This window comes from Leopardus geoffroyi, chromosome C1 (genome assembly GCF_018350155.1).
Source record: "Leopardus geoffroyi isolate Oge1 chromosome C1, O.geoffroyi_Oge1_pat1.0, whole genome shotgun sequence".
NCBI classification, from domain to species: Eukaryota; Metazoa; Chordata; class Mammalia; order Carnivora; family Felidae; genus Leopardus; species Leopardus geoffroyi.
The window spans coordinates 10,478,639-10,502,512 of record NC_059328.1 but is presented as its reverse complement, the minus strand read 5'-3'; the positions used below and the strand labels follow the sequence as shown (position 1 = coordinate 10,502,512).

The 23,874-nt window shown below is 50.2% G+C and overlaps 1 protein-coding gene across 5 annotated transcripts in view; it reads right to left on the bottom strand.

Moving 5' to 3' along the window:
• The window catches only part of KAZN (kazrin, periplakin interacting protein), a 1,079,687-nt gene that overhangs the window by 459,142 nt on the left and 596,671 nt on the right, over positions 1 to 23,874 (bottom strand). For 4 of the 5 annotated variants that reach the window (XR_006712035.1, XM_045475709.1, XM_045475710.1 and 1 more), the window contains exon 3: positions 2,461 to 2,722. Coding sequence is in view for 4 of the 5 variants with exons in the window: in XM_045475709.1 (XP_045331665.1) it covers positions 2,461 to 2,722 (262 nt within the window). In the remaining variant the exon portion in view is untranslated. Of the gene's footprint in view, positions 1 to 2,460; positions 2,723 to 3,046; positions 3,065 to 23,874 lie in introns of those variants that run through there. The other variant, XM_045475712.1, reaches the window with a different exon arrangement.

Here is a 23,874-nt window from a genome sequence, read left to right as displayed (position 1 = left end):
CACGTTTTCCTTTAGGAATATGGGAACACCAGCAGAAGAAACTACCAGACCACATCTGCAGAGGGTTTCTGCTCTGGCCAGGGCTGTCATAGGTCATGAGAAAAAAACAAAAGCAAAAGAAGAGAAAAACAAAATCTAAAAAGCTCACAAAGGCTACCTAATGTAAAACGTACAGGATCGAGGTATTCCTGTAGAGGTAAGCAAGTGATGCCCTCTTGGTTTGCTTTCTTTTCAACCATCCCATTGGTTGTCAGTCACCTCCATTCAAGAGGGACATGTGGCCAGCAATTAAGTTGAGTTGAAACCTTTAACGTTTTATTCTCTGATTATAAAATCACTCAATTCCCCCTAGTGAAGGTGTTGAAAACTATCAGGGACACAGAGAAGAAAAATCGAGACCATCCTTCATCCAATCACCCCCCCCCCCCCCCCGACGGCTACTGACACCGACAGGCACGCTCCTATAAGCATGAGGGAGACGCTGGTTTTGTGTGTTTTTAGGGACATCGAGAGATCCAAAAGTCACTTCCACAGCCTTGTGCAGGTTTGTAGGAAAAAAGAAGGAAACAGCCCGCTGCTCCCACTACAATTTACCCGTCGGCTAAGCAGCTTCATTTCCAAGTTGAGCGTGTGGATCACTGCTGTGCTGACCTCCTTAGCACACTCAGTCTGCAACTGCACCCACGACTCAAATGAAAGCCACTTAACTTTTCCTTGGCTGAGGAAAGGGGGGCGGACGGCGGGAAATAAACCAGCGTTGTTCCGTCCTCCTTACCACGGTTTCTGATTCTTCGCAGAAGAAGGGTCAGCTCTTAGCTATTTCTTTAATGTTGGAAGGGTCTCTGCCTGTAAGGACTAAAGGATCACCACGCAGTCTGCCTTCCTTTTTCTTTTTCTCCCAGATGCTGGCGGACAGCCTCTTCCACACACAATGACAGAGCAGGGGATAAATGACAGGATAAAAAGATACCCACCTTGAAAACAACTGTGCAGCAAAGAACAGCCTCACGACACCTTCCCACCATTATGTCATGGCTACGTCAGACCAAATTACCGCCCCAATTCCTAACACTTCTGACAGACTCCTGGAGTACCAAGTTGACATCTGACTTGGAATTCTGCATAAAACGAACACATAGGCTTAACATCTCCCACCAGAAAAAGCACACCTTCTCCAGGAAGGAGAGGAGCAAATAGAAACTGAGGGGGAGAAGGCATTCATAGGAACACAGACTCTCCCAACACTTAGGAGAAGCTCTTGAAATAACAACAAACCCAGGAAAAAATCCCTCTGAGCCACTGAGCTGTTGGTACCTCATACTTCATCAAGTGACATATTTATACAAGTGGCCCTCCTATATATTTTTTTTCTGTCGAATTCTGGATTTCAGCAGTTTAGTTTATAATTTGAATGATATTAATAATCAGTGAAACCATGTCTTAAAGGACAGTCAGGCAAAACAAAACAAAACACACATACACAAAAATACACACAAAAAAGACTGAAAAGCCGGTCTACCCTTTTACTTTTCAATTGGCAGAAACCAAACAGTACATTTTTGGATGCTTCCTCCACCTTTAACCCTGGCAGGGGGATTTCAGGGCTTTATCACTGTCAATGTCAACACGGTCCAGCTGTCTTCCTCCCCACCCCCTCCTGTAAAGTGCAAAGAGTCCCTTCGAGCAGCGGGCTCCCTGCAACCCACCATCTAAGCCTTCGTTTCGCCAGGAGCCCATCACTCAACCTTTGAGGTCTAAGATTTCCCCCTGGAAAGTGCTCTCGGTGTTTATATTTGCTGGAAATTTAAACTCACTGCCGAGCAAAGCATCTACTGTTGCATCGATATATTCCCCTGTCTGCGCGATCTCAAATGGGAAGAAAATAAAGTCCAGATGCAATGGAGACAAGGGATTTGGCATCCGTGGAGAAAAGTGCAAACCAGTCCAATCCTCTACCCCAACCACGGCAGCACAGCCCGGAGCTCGCTCCTGGGGGGGGGGGGGGGGGGGGGCGGTAAGAGTCTTTCCAAAGGAAGGAGCCGCCAGCACCGGGGGGAGAGTGGGGGGTGGGGGGTGGGGGGAGCTGTGGCATCCACCCCTGTCGGGGGTGGGGGCAAAGGCCCGGGCACGAAAAGTTTGCCCACGGAGCTGGGGGCTGTGCGCCAGCTAAAGGGCACTTTCTGCCGCGGGAGGGGCCCCGCCGGCTGCGCCTCGCTCCCGCTAGCCGGGGCCCGTGTGACCGTGTGAACCCGTGCACACCGCGCCCGGGTTTTCCTTAATGACAGCAGCCTGCAACTCCCAGCAGGGGAGCAGCGGTGGCCACCGCCGGGCGGAAAGGGTTACGAGCCACAATGCAAGGCGATTTCGCCCGGGGCGTGGAGGCACCGAGTCCCCGGCCGCCTCCGGCCCGGGTGCTGCTCGTCGCCTCCCCTGCGCCCCGGGCGCCGGGCGATCCCCTACCTTGCGCGCCGTGCTGGTGGTTCTCCATGTTCGCCGCCGCCGAGTCCGCCGCCGCCGCCGCCGCCGCCGCCGCCGAGGCGCTGGCCGCCGCTCCCGGGCCCGGGCCGGGGCCGCCGCCGCCGCCGCTCAGTTCCGCCAGTCTCCGGTTGGTGGCCGTGAGTTCGGCTCGCAGGTTGGTCACCTCCTGGCTGGCCGACTGGACCGCCCCATCGATGCGGAGCGCGAGCTGCTTATTGTCTTCCATCATGCTCAGGATTTTGGCCTGGGGGCGAGAGAGGTGACAAAGAGCTGCATGATGCGCGGGGGGCGCGCGGCCGGGCACCCCCGGCTCTACCTGTTGGGTCCCCCGCGGCCCGGCTCCCCCGCGCCCCGACCCCCGGGCTCCGGCAGCGCCGGCTCCTCCGGCGCAGGAATGACAGCGGCGCCTCCAGCCGGAGCCGCGGCGGTAGCGAGGCGGCGGGGGGGAGGAGGAGGAGAAAGAGGAGGAGAAGGAGGAGGAGGAGCAGCGATCGCCGAGACCCCGGCGCCGAGCGCGGCTCGGGGAAGGACACCGCGCGCCGCCCGGCACTCTTTCACTGGAGCCTACCATTCGCCGCGCGCTCGGGAGGGGGCCCGGGCCGGGGACCGGGGCGCACCCTCGGCCTCCCGCGCCCCCCACTTCGGGGACACACCCCCCCGGGGGGCGGGGGCGGCGGGCGGCGGCCGCCAGTGGGCCGAGGTGGCGCCCCTGGCGAGGGGTAGGGGGCGCCTGCTCCAAGGCCGGCGCTGGGTCCCCTCCCGGGAGCGGTGGGGCAGCCCCCGCCCTGGCTAACGAGCGCCCCGCGCCGGCCCGGGGTTGGGGAGGGGGTGGGTGCTCCGGGGAGAGGGGTGCTCGGGAAGGAGGCCCGGGAGGGGAGCGGGGACGGAGCTCCGCGGAAGGGGGCGGCTTGCGCGATGCCGGGAGTGGAGCTTTGCTTCCCTTAAAATGCGGGTAAGAAATGTGCAGCGGGGAGCTGAGCTGGTGCCCCGAGCGCCTCTCACCCTCCACCCCACTCCAGCCCGACCACCCCCACCTCCTCCGCAACAACCTCCACTGTGCGCCCTCCCCGGAAGGAGCCCCCCCGCCCCCCGCCCCGTCCGGGCCCTGGGTGGGCCACTGGAGCTCGGGCCTCCTCGCAGGCCCCCGCCCCCACCCCCGTGCGTGCACCCGAGGTGGAGGGCTGGCCTCAGCCAGGTACTAAGCTTCTTAGCTGGGCTAAATACTGGGGGGCGAGAGGGAAGAGGCCAGGAGAGAAGACTGGAAGGCATCAAAGGGGCTTCCCTCTTTCTCCTCCTACTGGAGCAGTGTGAGCGTGGAGGCCCTGCTGTCTCAGTTTACCTACTGCCCCTTCAAAGGAGCACTGAGGTAACCTTAAAGTTGATAAACCTATCTAGCTCCTCTCTCTCCCAGAGCACAGGCTTTGCATTTTTCACTGGGGCCCTGGATTCCAGCCACCAGACCTTGTTACCATAGCAAGCTTCATTCCATGCAAATAGGACAATTTAGAACAGCCAATGTAACCCCGAGGACAATAGTGCACGGCCATCCCAGCTCGGTCAGCCTCGGGAGAGTAGCTCAGGGCCGACTGCAGAAGCTGATGATATGTTCCTGGACAGACTGAAGTTCCCCACCCTGGAGATTTATCAGCGTTTATTAGGTAGGAAGCCTACGATATGCAAAGTGCTTAGCTGGCTTATCATCTCTTTGGAGTAAGGATTATGAATTCTACTTTAGCGATGAGGAAACTGAGGCTCTGGGTGGGGGTGAAGCGATTTACCCAAAGGGCCCACAGAAATCCGGTGAAACCAAGAGGGAAGTAAGCAGTCATCTGCTTTCCAATGAGTCCACTGTGCCTTGGATGCTAGATTTTTATGGAACCATAAAAACCCACTCTAGCTTCATCCCCCTGGGGCCACTAACAAGCTTTTGTAAGAGGCCAAGACAGTATTGGTGGCACATGTGGCAGCAGAGATAATTTTTCACTGTCGACTCTCCTGAGCTAACTGGTCAGCTGGGGATTGAACCCCTGACCTTAGTCTCGTTAGCCGGAATCCTGACCCACTGGACCAACCAAGGAACCTAGGCTGCTTGGCGTATTTGTAAATCAGGATTTAGTTCTTTGAAGTCCTTTGGCTAAAAGTTATGGAGGGGCGGAGGGGCTGTCATCGTTCAGCCACTGTGTTCAAAAACTTAAACACAGAATTACCATATGACTGAGCACTTACGCTCCGGGGTATATAGGCAAAGAATTGAAAACAGAAAACTCAAACAAAAGGTTGCACACAAAGGTTCACAGAAGCGCTGTTCACAATAGCCAGAAGGTGGAAACAACCCAGATGTCCGACAACAGACGAATGGATAAACAAATGGTGGTACGTCCATATAACGGAATATTATCCAGCCAGGAAAAGGAATGGGATGAGACACCTGCCACAGTGTGGATAAATCTCAAAAATATTATGCTAAGTGAAAGAAACCAGACACAGAAGGTAACATGATTTCATTTACATGAAATACCCAGAATAGGTAAATCGATAGAGACATGTTAGCCAGGGGCTGGGGGGAGGCGAGAGTGGGGAATGACTGCTTCGTGGGTACGGGGTTTTATTTTGGGGAGATGAAATATTTTGGAACCAGAGGTGGTGGTGTATTGGGAAGGTACGAAATGCCACTGAATTGTACACTTTAAAAGGGTTCGTTTTCTGTTATGTGAATTTCATCTCAATAAACAATAAGTCAGCACTTATGCAAATACCAATAAAAGGCGGGGGAGGGGCGTCCTGGGAACAAATCTTCCGAGGAAACGATCTGGAGCAGGGCATTTGGAGAGCCCTGCGCTCGTCGGAAGGCACAGTAATTCATCTGTTTACCTGTCTCTCTCCCACTTCACCTACAGCTTCCGCGTGGGAGAGGGAGGGTGGTCACCGTTTAGCGTCGTTATCTGTCTTTGAATCCCTGCCACCATCGTAAACGCTCTGCAAATGAGTGTGTGTGAGCGAGTTCGTACGGTAAACAAACTGACCAAGTGTTACTCATTTTCCTCTTCAGTGAGATTATTCCCACACACCAGAATCTTAAAATCAAGTCAAAACAAAACAAAACACAAAACCCCAACAAGGAGAAAAGAAAGCAAGCCCCCATTCCTTGAGCTCTTTCTCCTGTGCCTCTGCCTCCTCTCCCCCACTTGAAGTACAGCCATTGAAATGTCAAGAAACTCACTTTGGAAACCCCTGGGGTGCCTCCTAGGAGTTTACAGAATTTTAATTTTGAGAAATTTTTTCTTCACGCGAAAAAGGGGGCTTTTCCCAGCTGTGTCTCCTTATGTTCACCCACATACAAAAGGACCAAATCTCAGAGAGAAAGTCTGGGATCAATTACCGCCTAGAATCTGCTCCGTTTAAACCAGAGCGATGACTATTCTACCTCTCTTCCCCGCAACTTCCGCCACTGCCCTTCCCTGGGTGACCCCAGGTAGCAAAACAGTCACAGAATCCTCCAGATCCCTGCCCCCTTGCCTACCTGCAGGCTGACTCACATCTACCGCTTACTTCCTTGGAGAAGGGGGAGGGGCTCCAGAGCTGTGTGTCAATCACAGTCTTCTCGCTTTGGGGTCCACAACTGTGAGGATGTGACAGTGCACGTTCCTCATGTAGCCACAGAAATAGGCTTGCTTCATAGAGATCTGCTGCCATTTCCCCAATGTTACCAGTTGCCATCTCTCCCCATCAGCCATACCCCATCCAAGCCACGGGCAGTGCACCGGCCCGTAGGCCCTCCTTACCTGGGCATTCTGGAAAGTCTGCAAAACCATCCTTGCTCTGAGAAAGAAAATTCCTGATAAGAACTAAGGCAGAGAGCCTAGCCCATGGCGGACAGTCATGTCACACGCACCTCCCTTTTCCCATAAATAGAATGACCTTATAATTTAATGTCCAAACTGGGACACTTTTGAGAGCACAAGAGGGTGTCATGAATAATGAAGCCGGGACAAGTGGCACAAACTGGAACTGTCCCAGGAAACCCAGTGTATGTGGTTGCCCCAGACTACAGCCGAATGAACTATCTGGTCCGAGAAGGCAATTTGGGGATCATTTCATCCAGCACTATCATTATACACTGATGGAGAAACAGAGACCCAGAGACAGGAAGGGACCCTGAAGCCACGTTGGTAAAGGAGTTGGGAGGGATGAAAAACAGAGTCTTTATGTTTTTTAGATGTTTATTTATTTTTTGAGCGAGAGAGAGAGAGGGAGAGAGCTCACGCGTGTGCGAGAGTGAGTGGGGGAGGGGCAGAGAGACAGGGAGAAAGAGAATCCCAAGCGGGCTCCATGCTCAGCGCAAAGCCCGACCCGGGGCTGGATCCCAGGACCGTGAGATCGCGACCTGAGCGGATCAAGAGCCGGACGCTTAACCTTCTGAGCCACCCAGATGCCCCCCCACCCCCCACAAAGCACAGTCTTTCGAAAATGACCAAGCATCCTACTACTGTGTATCCAGCACTACGTCCTGTCAAGGTCATGCCAGACCACTGGTGCACGTGGCGCTTCCTCAACTCTAAATTTGGGAGCGCGAGCTCACGATCGTGCACAATCTGGCCTCCGACTCCATCTCGTATGGCTCTCCCCTTTGCTCACTACCCTCCCGTCGCTTAATTCCTCTGTTACAGTGTAGATCCTCAGGCCCTCTGCCAACCAACCGCAAGCTCTCAGGAGATGCCAGGTCTCTGCATTTGCAGCAAGCTTCCCAGGAGTGTCTGGTGCCCCACAAAGTCCGGGACCCCCTGCCCTAGGCGCCCAGAGCAGGCGCCCGTAAAGCACTGTTCACACGTGTGAAACGTATAAATGCGAGAGACCTTCTGAACCTCAGGAGTGGCTGTAGCCCCGCCCCCTCTTCTGGATGCCGGCTGTCCTGTCTCGCCCACCCCCCTCCATTCGAGATCCCCATGGAACCCCAACAGTCACCCTCAGACCCACAGCCAGGAAACAAAGGGTTGGAGGAAAAAGACACCAGGAGAGGAAAACAGGGCAGAGGACTGTGGGGCTTAGGGAAACAGCCTGGAGCTGTAAGATGAGAACGGATGCCACACACGGGCATCAGTGCGGACACAGAGCACAGTTGTTAGTGTGAAGAGTGACATGAGTGGGGCACCTAGGGGGCTCAGTTGGTTAAGCATCCTACGCTTGGTTTCGGCTCAGGTCATGATCTCTCGGTGCATGAGTTCAAGCCCCACATCAGGCTGACCGCTGACAGCACAGAGCTTGCTTGGGATCCTCTCTCTCTCTCCCTGTCTCTCTGCCCCTCCCCTGCTTGTATGCGCTGTCTCTCTCTATCTCTCTAAATAAATAAGTAAACTTAAAAAAAAAAAGAACGACATTTTCCTCTTGACTTCCTCGGCAATGTCTCATCGAAGGGTCGGGAAGCTGGTCAGGTGCATCCCTTCTATGTCTATTTAATCAACTCAGTCATTTCTGCACATTCTACCCTTACAAACAATCACTTAGGATTCAGATGCACCTATGTATGGAATAGATAAATATTAAATACACATATTAACCATAGATTAAAAAAACACATAAGCATATATACTCAAAGCATATATATACTTCTTCGTAGAAGTGCAATTTTTTTCCCTTGAATGTTCCATGTACTTTTGATGTTTATTGGGTGTGGTGTGGGGCTTACAAAGGGATGTGCCTCATGGCCTGGGCTCTTGGCTCCGGGCTCTGTTACTACCTGTGTGATGGTGACAAATAACAACAGCCAAGCAAAATGCAAAACCCTGAGATAAATCTGCCCACCTGTAGAAAACCATCCCTACACCCCAAAGAACTGGTCCAACCCCCAGGTCTCTTGTCAGATCTCCCGCGTTCTTAGGTCTTGGCTGTATCCACGGGTTGGGCACTAGTTTACTTTTCAGTACCAAGAGCAGTGTCTGAGAGATTCCTTGAACATGGTCAGAGTCTTCCAGTCACTGGGTCTTCAGCTCCAATGCCTCGTCTCAGTGAAGCCCTTCTCTACAGCCCATTGGCAGGACAATGCTAACTGACATCATGAATGAGCTCACTCTTCTCGAAGGGCAAAAGTAGGGTCAACGCACGGGCTATGGAGTTGGTCAGACAGGGGTTCAAGTCCTAGCCCTGCCATTTACTCACCCTGTGACGCTCACAGAGTTCCTTAACTTCCCTGAGTCTCACCTTCCTCACTAGTAGAATGAGATAATGTGACTACCTACTTCGCAGACCTGTTGAGACATTAAATGAGACAATGCATGTGAAGCATTTGGCAGGGTGCCTGGTGCCTGGCAGAACTCAGTGGATGTATCAGTGATGCGACACACATGAGGAGGTCCTGGAGGGGAGGATGGACGGCGAGGGCTGTCCGGGCAGCTCCTGTCCTTTGGATGCCACCATGGCCGGCCATTGTGCTCATCCATTCATCGCCACCAGCATAGGCTGAGTCTTCCCCACCTAAGGATAGGTGTTAGGACCCCCTTTCAGCGGATCAGGAGCAACCCCAAGCTCAGGTTTGCTCAGACCCACCCAGCTAGAAGGTGCAGAACCAGATTCAGGCCCAGGTAGGTCTGATTCTAACGCGTCTGCCTCTTCTTCCTTTCCCCCTTCCCCTCGGATGCGCGAACACGGTCTCCTCCCTGTGCGCACTGATGCACCAAGGGACCTTCGGCGTCCCTTCCAGCCCTGCGCCCTTTATTCTCTGCCAAAGGCACTGATGTGATGGAGAAACAGAAGGAGTCATTCCTCAGTGGCCGGTGCATTAGTTCTTCTAGGCCCTGGGGACCCATTTGGTAAATTAGTTCTTTTGGTTCATGAAATGGTACCCCAGTGGCTTGAAATGCTTTCCAGCCCTACCTTAAATGGGTAATTTATTCTTTTCTCACTGATAGTACTATTTATGTGATCTCCATCCTATACAAGTTGCTTTCTATGCTTTCCAGGGGTGGGTGAGGAGATAGGTGTTTTTTGTTTTGTTTTTGTTTCTGCTTTTGTTGTTGTTGTTGTTTTTAACAGAAGTGCATTAGATTCAGTAAGGAGCACAGCGGGAATTTCCAAGAATGGGATTTTCAGGACCCCTTATCCTCCGCCGCCCCAACCCCCCGCCCCACATTTTGCTCTGCCGTTTATGTAACTAAATGATAACTCAGGCAGGAGACGTCTCTCTCATGTCTTCTCCCACCCCCCTGCTCAGACTCTCAAGAGTTTCCTTTCCCCTCTGTTCATTTCTTTTGACCTGTAGGATGCCTTATGCACTGAGCCCCTTCCGTCTTAGGAACAGTGCAATAAAGACCAGGGTGGCCCTCACACGAGGCCACAGAGGAGTGGCCCATAGTAGGCACCAAACGGCTTGGGGAATTAGGACCCCAGGGCCCCTTGATGACTCATTACAAAGGCATCTCAGATGCGGTGATGGCAACATGTCCTTTCTCAGGAATTGGAAGCAGAGGTAGTAAGAAAGGGCCTTGGAATCTGGCCCCTGGAGTCAATGCTAAACCTTTGCAGCACTGAGGTGCTCTCTGAAAAGTATTTATTAGCCAAATAGTATATACCGTTCAATCCAGTGTGCCACGAAGGACTGTATCTGGGACCATCCGCCCTGACAGTCAGGATTAGCCGACCAATTGTAGACATAGTCAGAAAAGAGCTATTTTACCCAACGTTGGGCTCACTGGGATAATGCGTCTCTAGTCGGTAAATTGTGAAGTTGCCATATTTATCTTAATCGACTGTCCCTTTATTTGTTTACCAGCCTTATTTTATGCGGGGTGGGGGGGGGGAGTAAAACAATTTTATAATCCAACATTGGGAACCACAAGGCCACGCTATTAGGTGTGTGTGCGCCGTTCCAGAGGGAACAGTGTCTGCTCAGAGCAATGTCCGTTATGGCGTTTTTGGGTCAGCGTCCTCAGCCGCCTTGATGGTAAAACGGTTCCTCGACACCTCTGTCCACGAAGGGCTAGCTGGAGACGTGTGTTCCTTTTGATAAACAAAGAGCTAGGAGGTTTGGGTTTAAAAGAGGTTGGGGGAGACGTGGAAACAAGAGCCGAGGGGGGTGGTTCGCTCTTTCTCCTTGCCAGGCGTTCTCTGTCATCCCGCACCCACGTCTCTGGCCCTGGACCCCTCTGCCCAGCACTCTGGCTCCCCACCTAGCCTCTCAAGCTGCTGGGACTGTAAGGGCAGGAATGCCTGGACGGCGCTAAGACAGCTGTCCTGTATCAAAGAGGAGAAACAGTCTGGAAAAAAAGGAAACAGAGCTGGGTGCTCCCTCATCCACCAGGGCCAGTAAGGAGTCCCTGGGGCTGGCGGGGGTGGCCTCCTGCAGGTGGCCACTTAGCCCTAGGAGCCTTACAGCTCTGGGCAAGCATGTGGAGCCTGAGGCCCCCAGGCAGCTTCGGAGAGCAATGAAAGACAGATCTAGGTTCTCGACCCGTCATTCATTAGGGAGGCTTCAAACCAGAGTATGAACGTGGATGTCTCCTAAAGGATGAACCGGTCCAGGGCCCTGGCTAGCCCACAGAGCACCTTTGTGCAAGTCAGGAAAGATGTGCCCTCTTCCCCCGGGGCGAATGCAGCCCTGCTTGAGGGCGCAGACTCAGAGAGGCGGAGCCTCAGCACGCCTGTGGGTGAGTTCCCTCTGGACACCAAGCAGGAAATGATCCCATGTATCACTTGCCACCTGGATTTCCCCCCTAACTCACAGGGTTTCTCTGGTTCCAGTTTTTTTGTTTTTTTTTTTTCAACGTTTATTTATTTTTGGGACAGAGAGAGACAGAGCATGAACGGGGGAGGGGCAGAGAGAGAGGGAGACACAGAATCGGAAACAGGCTCCAGGCTCCGAGCCATCAGCCCAGAGCCCGACGCGGGTCTCGAACTCAGGGACCGCGAGATCGTGACCTGGCTGAAGTCGGACGCTTAACCGACTGCGCCACCCAGGCGACCCTCTGGTTCCAGTTTTTAAAAGCTCCTTTTATTATTGCTGTGAGTTCAAAGTAACACATACGTTTACAAATCTGTGTACCCTTGTATGGGAAGAATGCCGAAGGAAGTTACCATACCTTCCCCATTGCACTTCAGCGATGGTATAAACTCTTTCTTTCTTTCTTTCTTTCTTCCTTTCTTTCTTCCTTTCTTTTTCTTTTGGGTTTTTTTTTTTTTTTTAATTTTTTTTTTTTTCAACGTTTATTTATTTTTGGGACAGAGAGAGACAGAGCATGAACGGGGGAGGGGCAGAGAGAGAGGGAGACACAGAATCGGAACCAGGCTCCAGGCTCCGAGCCATCAGCCCAGAGCCCGATGCGGGGCTTGAACTCACGGACCGCGAGATCGTGACCTGGCTGAAGTCGGATGCTTAACCGACTGCGCCACCCAGGCGCCCCTCTTTTGGGTTTTCTAAGCAGAGGCTCAATGAGCTGGCAGATTCAGAATCCAGTTTTGCCTGAAAGTGCGCATGAAGGGGGGGGGCTTTGTTAATAAAATGATAATACCGATTCCAGTGGGTTCTTGCGTTGAACACGGTGCTAAGGACTTGACTTACATCCCTGACAACGGCCCTATAGGAAGAAGCTACTATTATTATGCTCATTTTACAGAGAAGAAAAGCGAGGCGTGGGGAGGCTAAGTCCCCCCAGGTCGTGCAACCGACAAAGAGGCAGGGCTAGGTCAAGGGGATGTCAGTGGAGTCCACTTCTCTGGCACCTTGTATCACCTCCTTCCTCCTCTGAACTCACTGTTGGTAAAGCGAAAAGCGGAGTGAAGACGGGCTTCATAGACATACCTGAACGGAGGAATTCTGCCCCAGGAACTCTTTGCATTGCCACGGGAAGGACCTCGCACATCCCATCCCTGTTTGGGCCTCTGACGCTCGTGGCTTCAGGAGGTCTGCTTTCCCAAGTGCGGACCTCTGCACTTGTAGTCAGCAGCCAGCGGGAAAAGAACGTCTTCCAGCTTGTGGACTTGAGAATTGTAGATCCAGAAGGGACCTCGGCGTTCACAGGCCACACCTGCGTTCTTTACAAATGACGTAACTGAGACCCCGCGACAGAAGCTGACTGGGCCAGATAACCCAGACGTGTGGGGGCAATCCTCACTACCATTATTATTTGTTTGTATTTTTATAAGTGAGCGAGCACGTGGCCACGGGAGATGTTCGGTAAACATCTGCGGAGCTGAATTCAACTGTGGTATTTGCTTTATCCATCTGAGGGGCACATCAAAAAAACAAACCAGCTCTATTTCTGATCCTTCTCTTGCGAAAAGCTTCCAAACTCAATATAAGGTGAACACCTCTGCTATGAAGCATCTCTTTGATCTCACCCTTCTTTTTCTTGAAAAGGACAGCAAACTTGGCAAGCGGTTCTTCCCGAAATTAATAATCAAACCTCAGAAATCTTCTTTGGTTATTCCAACAACTTAAAACAAAAAGAAACAAAACATTCCCTACCGTGTCTCCCCCTCTCCCTTCCGACGCCCCCGCTAGGGAACAGCTGTGTCTGTTTAAAATCGATTTTGATCTCTCAGAAAGGATCTGGTTTCTCCGCACACGGAGCCGCTGCCTCGAGACGGCATGTGCCATTCTGAGAAGGTATTGGGGTTCCGCTGACTCTGCTGTAATTCTGACAATCAGGAGAGGCAGGGCTGCCCTTGGGGACGTGGGGGACGGGACACCTTCACTGACATCGGTGTGATGGCCAGGATGTCCCCCTTGCCCCAGGAGCCATTTAGCCCCCTCTCCTCATTCCTCTTGCACATCTGTAGCATGCTGGATCATGGCCATTAATTCCTCACTCCCCTCCGAAGTGCCCACCCTGCCCCTGCCTGTGGCTTTTCCGCACCTCTCACTAAGGCAGGTGGATCACCTTCCTCTGCCCCACTCTGCCATCTGACTTGCTTTGGCCACGGGAGTGTTCCTTGACTTGCAGCAAGGAGGGACCTTTAAAACTTCCACCCAGTTCTGCTTGGCCTCTTAGGCTCCTGCAATCCTCGGTGAGAAGCGAGTGGCCCAGGCAGCTGCCTCATTGTTCTCAGCCCCAGAAGGAAGACACAGGGAGCCCGCCTGAGCCCGCCCTTCAGCCTGGGGAGAAGAAAGCCAGCCAGAGCCTAGCCACGCCCTCCGCAGTGTGTCGACCCATAAATGGGAAAAGTGAATGTTGCTGTAAGTGCAGGGATTCTGAGGCCGTTTGTTACACAGCAAAAACGGACTGATACACTATTGAAACTAGCACCTTGACTTCAGGCTCTCATTCCACCTGCAGGTGGAAGCGAGTCAATGTGTACTAGCTTAGAGACCAATGGGGAATTTATTGGCCTACACAGCAGGGTGTCCAGAGCTAGGTCAGAGCTCAGGGATCCCGGGAGCTCAAGCCAGCATCTCTCTCTCACGTGCTCTTCCCTGGCCTCCTTTCTCATTCTCTTCTATGCACCTGGCCTCTCTCCCTGTAGAGGAGGCTGCGGAGACATGGCCACAGGCAGCTCTAGGCTTACATCATGTTACTTTAGCTACCTCCCAGGAAGAGGCCTCTCTTTCCTATCGTTCCCAGACAAGAGCTGGCCTACCCCTGGGCCACAGCACAGTACTCCCCTGCCTGAGTAGGCCCGGTGTGTGTGCCCAACCCAGAAGCCCTACGGAATCAGGCTAGTGACCCCGGCCACAGGCGCAAGGATCGGGAAGGAGCACATGCCCGTGCAGGGGAGGAGGAGACAAGCAGGAGACAGGCAGTGGCAGACCCGGGCAATGGAGACCCGTGCCCATGACAACACTGCCCCAACAAGAAGCTGGTGAGCCTGGGCCTGCAGCCTGGGCAGCATGAAGGCCCTGGCCCCCTCAGACTTTTCATCATTCACACGGGGCTGGAATCCCCATCTTATCTTCCTGGATGATCGGTCAGTTTTAGGCACAACTTCCAAACTGCAGTTTGCTTGATTATAAAGTGGGCGTAACAAACGTATAACTCATTATGGTATGGCAATGAGCATTAAATGAGATGCTATGCAGAATCCTTAGTCCATGTAGGGGATACGGTACAGCTCTCCCTAGTTCTCCTCTTTAGGGCCTATGCACTCATCTGCCAAGGGCTAGGAATGTCAGCCACTGACGGCTCATCCCTGCCCCTGTTACCAGTGGCTGTCATCTGTGACAGGGGCCTGCCTCATCCAAGGCTGCACCCCCACCCATGGACCAGCCCTTGGCCACCAGCTTGAATAAAAAATCCCAGCCCCTGTGTCTCCATTTGGACCACTCTGAAGGGCCATCCCAGCCCCAGAGCTCCCTCTAGACATCAGGAGTAAACCACGTTGTCTGCCAGCTTTTCCTTTTGCCCAAATCTGACTTCTTCACTCCATTACATGAGGACTATCTCCCCTAGAGCACTCCTCAGTAAACTGGCTGCAGGCAGGGAACCTAATCTAAGGCATCCCAGAGGCTGACGCACAGGGAGTGCTCTTCTTGTGGGATAGTTATAATCACCCTTAACACGCGCTGACTTATTTATTCATTCGGCCACCGCCCATCTGCCAAGGGCACACTTAGGAAAGGCAGGAGAATGGGGATAATGGGCCAACTAAGAGCACAGACTTGCCTCTGGACCCAGGCTGCCTGGGGGTCTGCCTCCAACAGGTCTGTGACGTTGGGTAAGGCACTTGGCTTCTCTGTGCCTCAGTTTTCTCATCTGTAAAACAGCACCACTAATAATTTATAGCATTGTTATGCAGATGGAAGAAGTTGACGGGCATAAGGGTTTAAAATGGCACAGGGCATGGAGAAAGTGATTCTCAGCATTTGCTCCTCCTCTTTCGCTGGATGGTGCATTAGGTGCTGGAGATGCAGGGATGGGGGAGACTCAGTCCCCACGCTTACAGTGCTCACAGTCTGGTGGCTGAGACAGGTACTGGCCTATGTGAGAAACAGTTACGGACTTACCAGGGCTCAGGCTCTTATTCTGATTGAGATGGGGCCGCTGCATAGTTTGAGCAGAGATCCAGTAGGAGGTGATTTATGCTTTAGAACGCTCCCCTGGCTGCCGTGTGGAAAGGACTCTAGGGGGACGGGAGCAGAGGCAGGAAACCATTCAGGCAGATGTTGCCAAGTCTGGAGAGCTATGATGGTGTCTTGAGCTGTGGTAGTGACGTGGAGGGAGGCGGCTGAACGTGGAGCAAAGGACTGAGTTCTAGAGAGATGTTGAAGGGAGAGACACAGGATTTGCTGACAGTTGAATGTGGCATGTGGCAGAGTGAGGAGTCGAGGGTGACTTGAATGCTTTGGGTTTGAGCAACTGGAAGAATGAAAGATCCACTTGTGACTGGGGAAGGCTGGGTGAGGAGCAGGCATGGGGATAAGGTGTATAGTAATCTTGAGATGTGTATTAGACATCCACATGGAGCTATCAAGCAGGCAGTGGGATACATGAATTTGGAGTTCGGGCAGTGGCTCTGAGCTAGAAATATGAATTTGGAAGTTGTCAGCACCTAGGTGTGACTTAGAGGCAGGAGACTGAGGGCCTGGCAGTGTGACCACTGGTGGCCCTGACGAGGGGTTTCATAGCGTGGGCATGGGGGATAAGGTGAGCTGACATGCATAACTCACCTAGTTTAAGCCCTGGTGCAGAGCGGATGCTCGTGAAATGTTAGTCCCCTTTCTCCTCATCACCAACACCAACCACACAACTTGTCCAACGCACAGCTATCGCTCACTTGTCCTTCACCACCCCCCACACACATCTCTTAATATCAGTCACACAATCCTTCATTGCACGTGGCTACACTGGTAATATATTTTAAAGATGATTCATCAGCAGTGGCGAACACCGAGCTAACTGCAACACAGTACAATTACCCTGGACCTCCCAGGGACCACCAGAAAATTTGCACATCTCCTAATAGAAAATTTGCACAACATCCTGAAAAAGATGTTGGATTCCTGGAGCTATGAATCATGATCGGCACCAATTGCCCCTTGCTCGGAAATGAAATGAGCAGATATTCCCCCCCCCCCCCACATGGCCAAAGGACTGTATGATGTCCTAGAAAATAATAAAGTGAATGGACCCAGTATGAGAGACAGCAGCCAGCCTCGCACTGGGTTCCCTGCTGCTGATTAATGATACCAGCACATTACATTAAATCAGAGGCGAGGCTCGTCACAGGAGCGCTAAGAATCCGTGCCTGGCTGCCATGTGCCTGGACACTGCTCCTCATCTAGTAAAACACCAGCCGCTCAGTTTGTGCCTGTTAATTTCAAATCCGATGACTAAGGCATGCTTCAAAAAAAAAAAAAAAAAAAAAAAAAAAACTAAACAAAACGTCCCGCAGTGGTCAAAAGCTATGCTTCTTCCAGCCTTTCTATGTTCATGAGATGTAAAAACTATAAATTTTGAGCATTAATATGTGTCAGATACATCTCTCCCCTCATTGTATTATCGTGAAATTTCAATACTATAACAACTCCAGAAGGGAGGTATTAGTAACAGTGTTACAAGCTGAGGTTCCAAGAAATAAGTTCCGAAGGTCACATCCTTGGTACACACAGAGCTGCGGTTTGAACTCAAATCCAGCTGGATGGTGAAGCCGGAGCCTAAATGTCTATCTGTGCTGACTTCTAAGAAAAGATTAATGTCTTAAGTAGAAAGAACATTGAGGAAGTTCCGCTAAACCTCTGACTTACATTTTCATGAGTCGGGCAAGGGGGGGTTAAAAAAAAAAAAAAAAAAAAAAAAGGACAAAATGTCTCAGTCCCTGCCTTGAATAAGTATAAATTATACTTCCTATAAAGTGGGAATGATAATACTCACCTCCAAGGGTCATTGTAAAGTTCAAGTAAATTAATGGATATGAAACCATCCTCTTTTCTAGACAGAATAAGGGGTGTAATAGGAAGCCGATTTAGAAAAAATAAATTAATAAAGCTCATTAATATCAACCTTTTTTACAGTGCTGGACCAAATCCTAATAAATGGCCAAATTTACTACTCCATCCTAAATTTTAACTTGTGTATGAATGGACCAATTTTTCTCCCAAAGAAACATGCAATTTTTTGTTGCAGTTGACATAAATCTACTTTGCTTCTATGACTTGATTCATTCAAATTCTCTCCTTTTCAATTAAATAATCACCCAGAATTGAAAAAAGACGTATTTCCATTAGTACACTCCCAAATAGATGACCTTTGAGACCACAAAGGGTGTATGCAAAATTTCCTGATTGCTTTTTATCTCCTTGTGTATCACTTTCCCTAAAAATTCTGTCAGTCAGTGTATTTAAATTCTTTCCTCGTCTCCTCATTGCACTGCTATTTACAATAATGAGTCACAGCTGAAAGGGACTGAAATATCATGGGCTTCTCTGAACATATGCCAAAAGAAGGGTGCTCTACGGCGGGAAAAGGCTAATGCATGATAAGGGCAAGGCTCTCCTCTACCTGTGTGAGACGGAATTCGAAATTTCCATTAGTTACTTTCCAGGCTTTGTCCGGCTTGTTTGTTTTTCTGATACAAACCTGACATTCTCTTTCGATAATAGCAAACATGTAGTTAAGTGCTTGTTACACATCTGAGCCATGGGTGCTCATTAAATCTCCCAAGTCATTGATAGGTAGAGTCTTATCTCCACTTTACAGTTGAGAAGATTGAGGTTGGGGAAGGTTGGATAACCTGTAGCCTGTCGCAGAAGTGGGATTTGAACCGGAAGCTTGGGCTTTTGGGCTCCAGCTCTGACAGCTGGGGCGCTTAGGGCAAATCACTTTGCTTTTTAAACTCGCCTCTTCTCATCTAGAAGATGGGCATACTAATAATCTCGGCCTGGTCCCTCCCAAGATCGCAACGGGGTTGAGGAAACCACTGGGTGTGAGAGCGCTTTGTAAATTGTTAAGAGCCCAGCAATCACCATCATCGTTGGGAAGTGCGAGCAGTGGGGGGAATCAGTCAATCAATGGAACCGAAGGTCATTCAATAAGTGGGCTCCCATTTAAGACGAAAACCAGCTTTGTTCAAAGAACCAATCGCCTGTGCTGTGCATGTGCTGACCGCTAATGCTGAGAGTCTGGCTCCACAGGGGCTCTTACTTCCACAGTGATCTGATCTGGTTCCACAAGTGTGTTACTACCCTTGGAAATCAGCCCTCGGCAACCCTCGAAGCTACTTCTCACCTCCCCTACGTGCCGATGAGATTAGTTTTGCCACCCTCTTTGATTAGTGGCACATTTCCAAGCTGAGGGTGTCTGTGGAAGCAATCTTTATGTTCAGATTTATTAAAGCCACTGTTGGTTTAATGAATTACCGCAATCCAATGAGCCCATAGATAGCTTGTATTTAACTTTTATGTGGCTGCCCCAGAAACCAGCTTGAAAAGCAGAAATCAATGATTGTGACAAAATCTCGATACAATTTATTTTGAATGTTCAGTTTGGGATTTGATGTATGCCATTGTCAGATATATTTTATGCTCTCAGATGAATTTTATACTTACTGATTAAAGGGGTTTAGCAATATCAGTAGGACACGATTTGACAAACTTTAAAAGAAATGTTGCAATAGTGCTCGCATCCATTACATGCCAGTTTCTAGCCAGATTCGCTTCACATTTTAATCAACAGCACCAGTAGCTGCATCTTCAAACTACCAAAGGGAGGCTCTATTTACCAGTTCTTAAGTTAATTAGTAAAAATGCATTTAATTAATTATACCCACTGTGAATATTTGATTCCCCGGTAATTGGGTAGGGTATAGGCAGGAACCAGGTGGTATGGGAGGGGTGGACAAATTGACTAGGAATCTTCCCATTGGAGACCTTGGTCTCAGTAAATATTATTTGCTCGTGGATTTTTTCCTGTAATGCACCAGCTACTATTTAGAAATAACCTGTTCATAAGCAACACCTGCAGATTAGCATGAAGTTCCTATTTAGAGAGGTGTCTAGACAGAACCTAAAAACAGTTTAAATCTTCAGCATTCAATGGCAGCAGGCCATAAGACTTGCACAGAAACCGAGATCAGGTGGCTTTTTAAGTTTTCAGACTAATCAATTTATTATACGGATGCCCACAAAATGGGATTGTTTGGTCTGAAAAAGACCGTGACCTGATCCTACTCAGAATGTTCCTTTCATTTGTCCACTCATTCATCACCAATGCATCTATATATCCATTAACATACCCATCCATTCACCCATCCATCCATCCATCTATCCATCTATCCACCCATCCACCCATCCATCCACCCATCTACCCAATCACCCATCCATCCATCCATCCATCCATCCATCCACCCATCCACCCATCTACCCAATCACCCATCCATCCATCCATCCACCCATCCACCCATCTACCCATCTACTCAATCACCCATCCACCCATCCATCCATCCACCCATCCACCCATCCACCCATCCACCCATCCACCTATCTACCCAATCACCCATCCATCCATCCATCCATCCATCCATCCATCCACCCATCCACCCATCCATCCATCCACCCATCTACCCATCTACTCAATCACCCATCCACCCATCCATCCATCCACCCATCCACCCATCCACCCATCTACCCAATCACCCATCCACCCATCTACCCAATCACCCATCCATCCATCCATCCATCCATCCATCCATCCATCCACCCATCCACCCATCCATCCATCCACCCATCTACCCAATCACCCATCCATCCATCCATCCATCCACCCATCCACCCATCTACCCATCTACTCAATCACCCATCCACCCATCCACCCATCCACCCATCTACCCAATCACCCATCCACCCATCCATCCACCCATCCACCCATCCACCCACCCATCCACCCATCTACCCAATCACCCATCCATCCATCCATCCATCCATCCATCCATCCACCCATCCACCCATCCATCCATCCACCCATCTACCCAATCACCCATCCATCCATCCATCCATCCACCCATCCACCCATCTACCCATCTACTCAATCACCCATCCACCCATCCATCCATCCACCCATCTACCCAATCACCCATCCATCCATCCATCCATCCACCCATCCACCCATCTACCCATCTACTCAATCACCCATCCACCCATCCACCCATCCACCCATCTACCCAATCACCCATCCATCCATCCATCCACCCATCCACCCATCCACCCACCCATCCACCCATCTACCCAATCACCTATCCATCCATCCACCCCACATACCCACCCATCTACCCATCCATTCATTCTATCCTTTTAGTCTAACTAGCACTTACTGAGTGTTCACTTTCTGTCAGACACTCTGCTAAACTTTTGTCATGGATAGCCTCATTTAGTTTTTCCCACCATCAATGAAGTCTAATACTAATATCATTTTACATCTACATCCTCTACATTTTACAGATGATGGAAAGAAGGCTCAGAGAGGTTAAGTAACTTAGTCAAGTCACACAGAGCACATGAGAAGGGTAGGAACTCAAGTTCATCTCTCAACTCTAAGAAGAGGCCTTTTTTCCCTATTACTTCTAACCTGGCTGCCTCAGGCAAGAATTCTGACTTGTCAAAGTTTAACCAGCTTAATATCTGAAAAGAGGACTTCCCACCCACCACATGTTCATGTCAGGGGACGAGATTTAGGTGCCAAGTCCTATGCTAAGTCCTAGAGATAAAATGGCGGACAGGAAAGACACAGACATTGTCCCTCTCCCTCAGAAGCTTGTAGGCAGCAGACAACTGGACAACTACTTATAGCATGGTTCGGCAGCTTGAAAACCATCATCCGTAGGGGAGGAGAACAATCACAACTCTCACTGATGTGTTACTGGCTCTTCAAGCTTCTACCTCCTGCGTGTCTTTCAGCTCTGTCCTCTCCTTTATTTGACCACTGCTGTTGACTTGGTTCAGGTTACTTGCCACCTCGTCCCCAAGATTACAGCAACAGCCTCCTCACTGGTTCCCTGGCCGTGTCCTCCAGTCTTTTCCCTTCCCCAACCGGCTGAGATTCCATCATGCAGCAAGAGTGGCCTTCAGGAACTATCGTTTTCATCAGCTCTTTCTTTTGCTCAACCCCTTCAATGGCACTTCCCTGTCTTTAGGAATAAACCCAAACTCTTTAATGTGGCATCGAGGACATGCCTGGATCCAGTTCCTGCCTACCAGAACTCTCTCTCTTTTCTTTTTTGTGAAGTTTATTTATTTTGAGAGAGAGAGAGAGAGCAAGCACAAGCAGGGGAAGAACAGAGTCAGATGCTTAACCGACTGAGCCACCCAGGCGCCCCCTACCAGAACCCTTGAAGGTGCCATGTACTCACATGTCTGCATCTTTCCACCTGCTGTTCACTCTGCTTGATCCCCTCACTTGGATACCTCTTCCCCACCTCCTTCTCTCTCCCCTCCCCCATCCCCTTCTCCTCTCTCCCCTCCCACAGCCCCCTCCTCCTTTTTCCTCTGTGCACCTAGGACCAGTTCCCTTCTGAAGTCTTGGTTGAACAGAAAAAGCTCCTGCCCTATCATCTCGGAGCATTCCTGAAGCCTTTCCATCATAGAACCTCCTCTGTTATCCTGTAACTTCTGGTTTCCTCTCCTAGGCTAAAAGCTCGCAAGGGCAGGAATAAGTCCTCCCCAACCTTTGCAGCCTCATTGTGTAAGCATCAGGTGCTCAATGAACAACAGTCGAATGAATGAAGACAAAGCTCCATGGGGACATTGATAGCTTGTCTGGATCTATAAGAAAGAACTCTCTGCTTCACGGCTGTTAACAAAGTTCTGGGAGACACGATGAAATGCAGCTTTCTGGTGCTATAAAGGAGGAGACTAAGGCTAGAGAAATTACCCAGCTAGTTTGTGACTTGCTCCCAGCCTGTTCAGGCTTCACACAAATAGGAAACTTCCCAGAGTCTCTTAAGAATGTTTGAGATGCACACCTTGTAGACTTGCCAGAGTCTCTGGGGTTTTTGAGGTGCACACCTAAAATTATTCATTTGAAACTGTAGGTCATGAAATCACTGCTGCTTGGAATAACAACATACATTTTTAAAGGAAAATCACCTAGATGAACAGGAATGCAGGGCTGAGATCAATGGAATCAGAGCTCTGAGCCACCTTTGGCAGTGATAATGTATGTATCTTAATGAAGATATATCTCTTAATTAAGATGTTTCCTGTTTCAAGTACTCCTTGCAGGTCCCTGAATTTCTCCTTCTGTTTTTTTTTTTTTTTAAGTTTATTTATTTATTTGAGAGAGAGAGAGACAGCGTGAGTGGGGGAGGGGCAGAGAGAGAGAGAATCCCAAGCAGGCTCCACACTGTCAGTGCAGAGCCCGATGTGGGGCTCGAACTCACAAAACTGTGAGATCGTGACCTGAGCCGAAACCAAGAGTCGGACGCTTAACCGACTGAGCCACCCAGGTGCCCCTGACTTTCTCCTTCTTTCCCTATTTTCAAAAGCGGCAATCTTAGGGCAAAAATACACTGGCCAACTCAAGTTTAAAAAAGAAACCATCATTATATTCAGAATGTGAGAATGCCATTTGCCAGGTTTATAATATGCTTGAACTTGCCTTGCTTTGAGTTCTTACCTGTATTCATTTCGTTTGGGTTTAAGTATTATTTCCAATGCTTCCACTGTGCAGAAAACAGGTTTATGGGAAAGCCTCAAGTAGGTTCCTGAAAATGTGCTTGGCTTTTTACAAAGCTACTTAATTTCTTTTTTGATGAGTGCACGACGCATTATTCCAAATTGTTCAGCTAAATTTCCCTAAATACACATGGGGGCTTAAAGGGAGAGTGTGGGAGGCTCTATGCTGTTTAGGAGAAGTGGGTTTACTGACCCCGAGGAGAGAGGAACTTAATGAATCAGAAGCATATTTCTTCTCATGCATGAAATAGGACTTCTACCCTCTCCCCCATCCATCAGAGCTGATGAGCACCGGAGTCGTCTGTTACATTTTCTGGTCGGCTACATCACTGCTTCTGAAGGGTTTCTACAGGTAGAGCATTAGCTTTCTGGATGGCAGGGAACACTTTCTCTATTTCTCCTGCGTCTTGACTCAACAATGCCCAGAGAGTGCTAGGTATACTGTAAGCACTCACTTAATGCTCACACCAATGCCTCATCCAGTAAGTGTAAATACTTACATAAACGAATCACGAGTCTAAGTAGGGATTCTTTTTTCTTGAGCCTGTCACCTTTGGCATCTCCAAACTTTCCCTGTTGCTCTTTCTGGAGCAGGAGCACGCAGCTGGACCAAGGACCACGTCACAAATAAAGTTCACACACTGACTTCTTAAAGGCTGTTCTGCATCCTCCACCAGGTCTTGGGCGGTGGCTTTGTTACTGTACTTACAGAAAGTCCCGGAACAGGCTCACTGTGACAGAGCTGCCGGCACAGGGCACAGGAGGCCAGAAGGTAAAGTGCGTAGGAAGCCTTTATGTCCCTGCTTCCC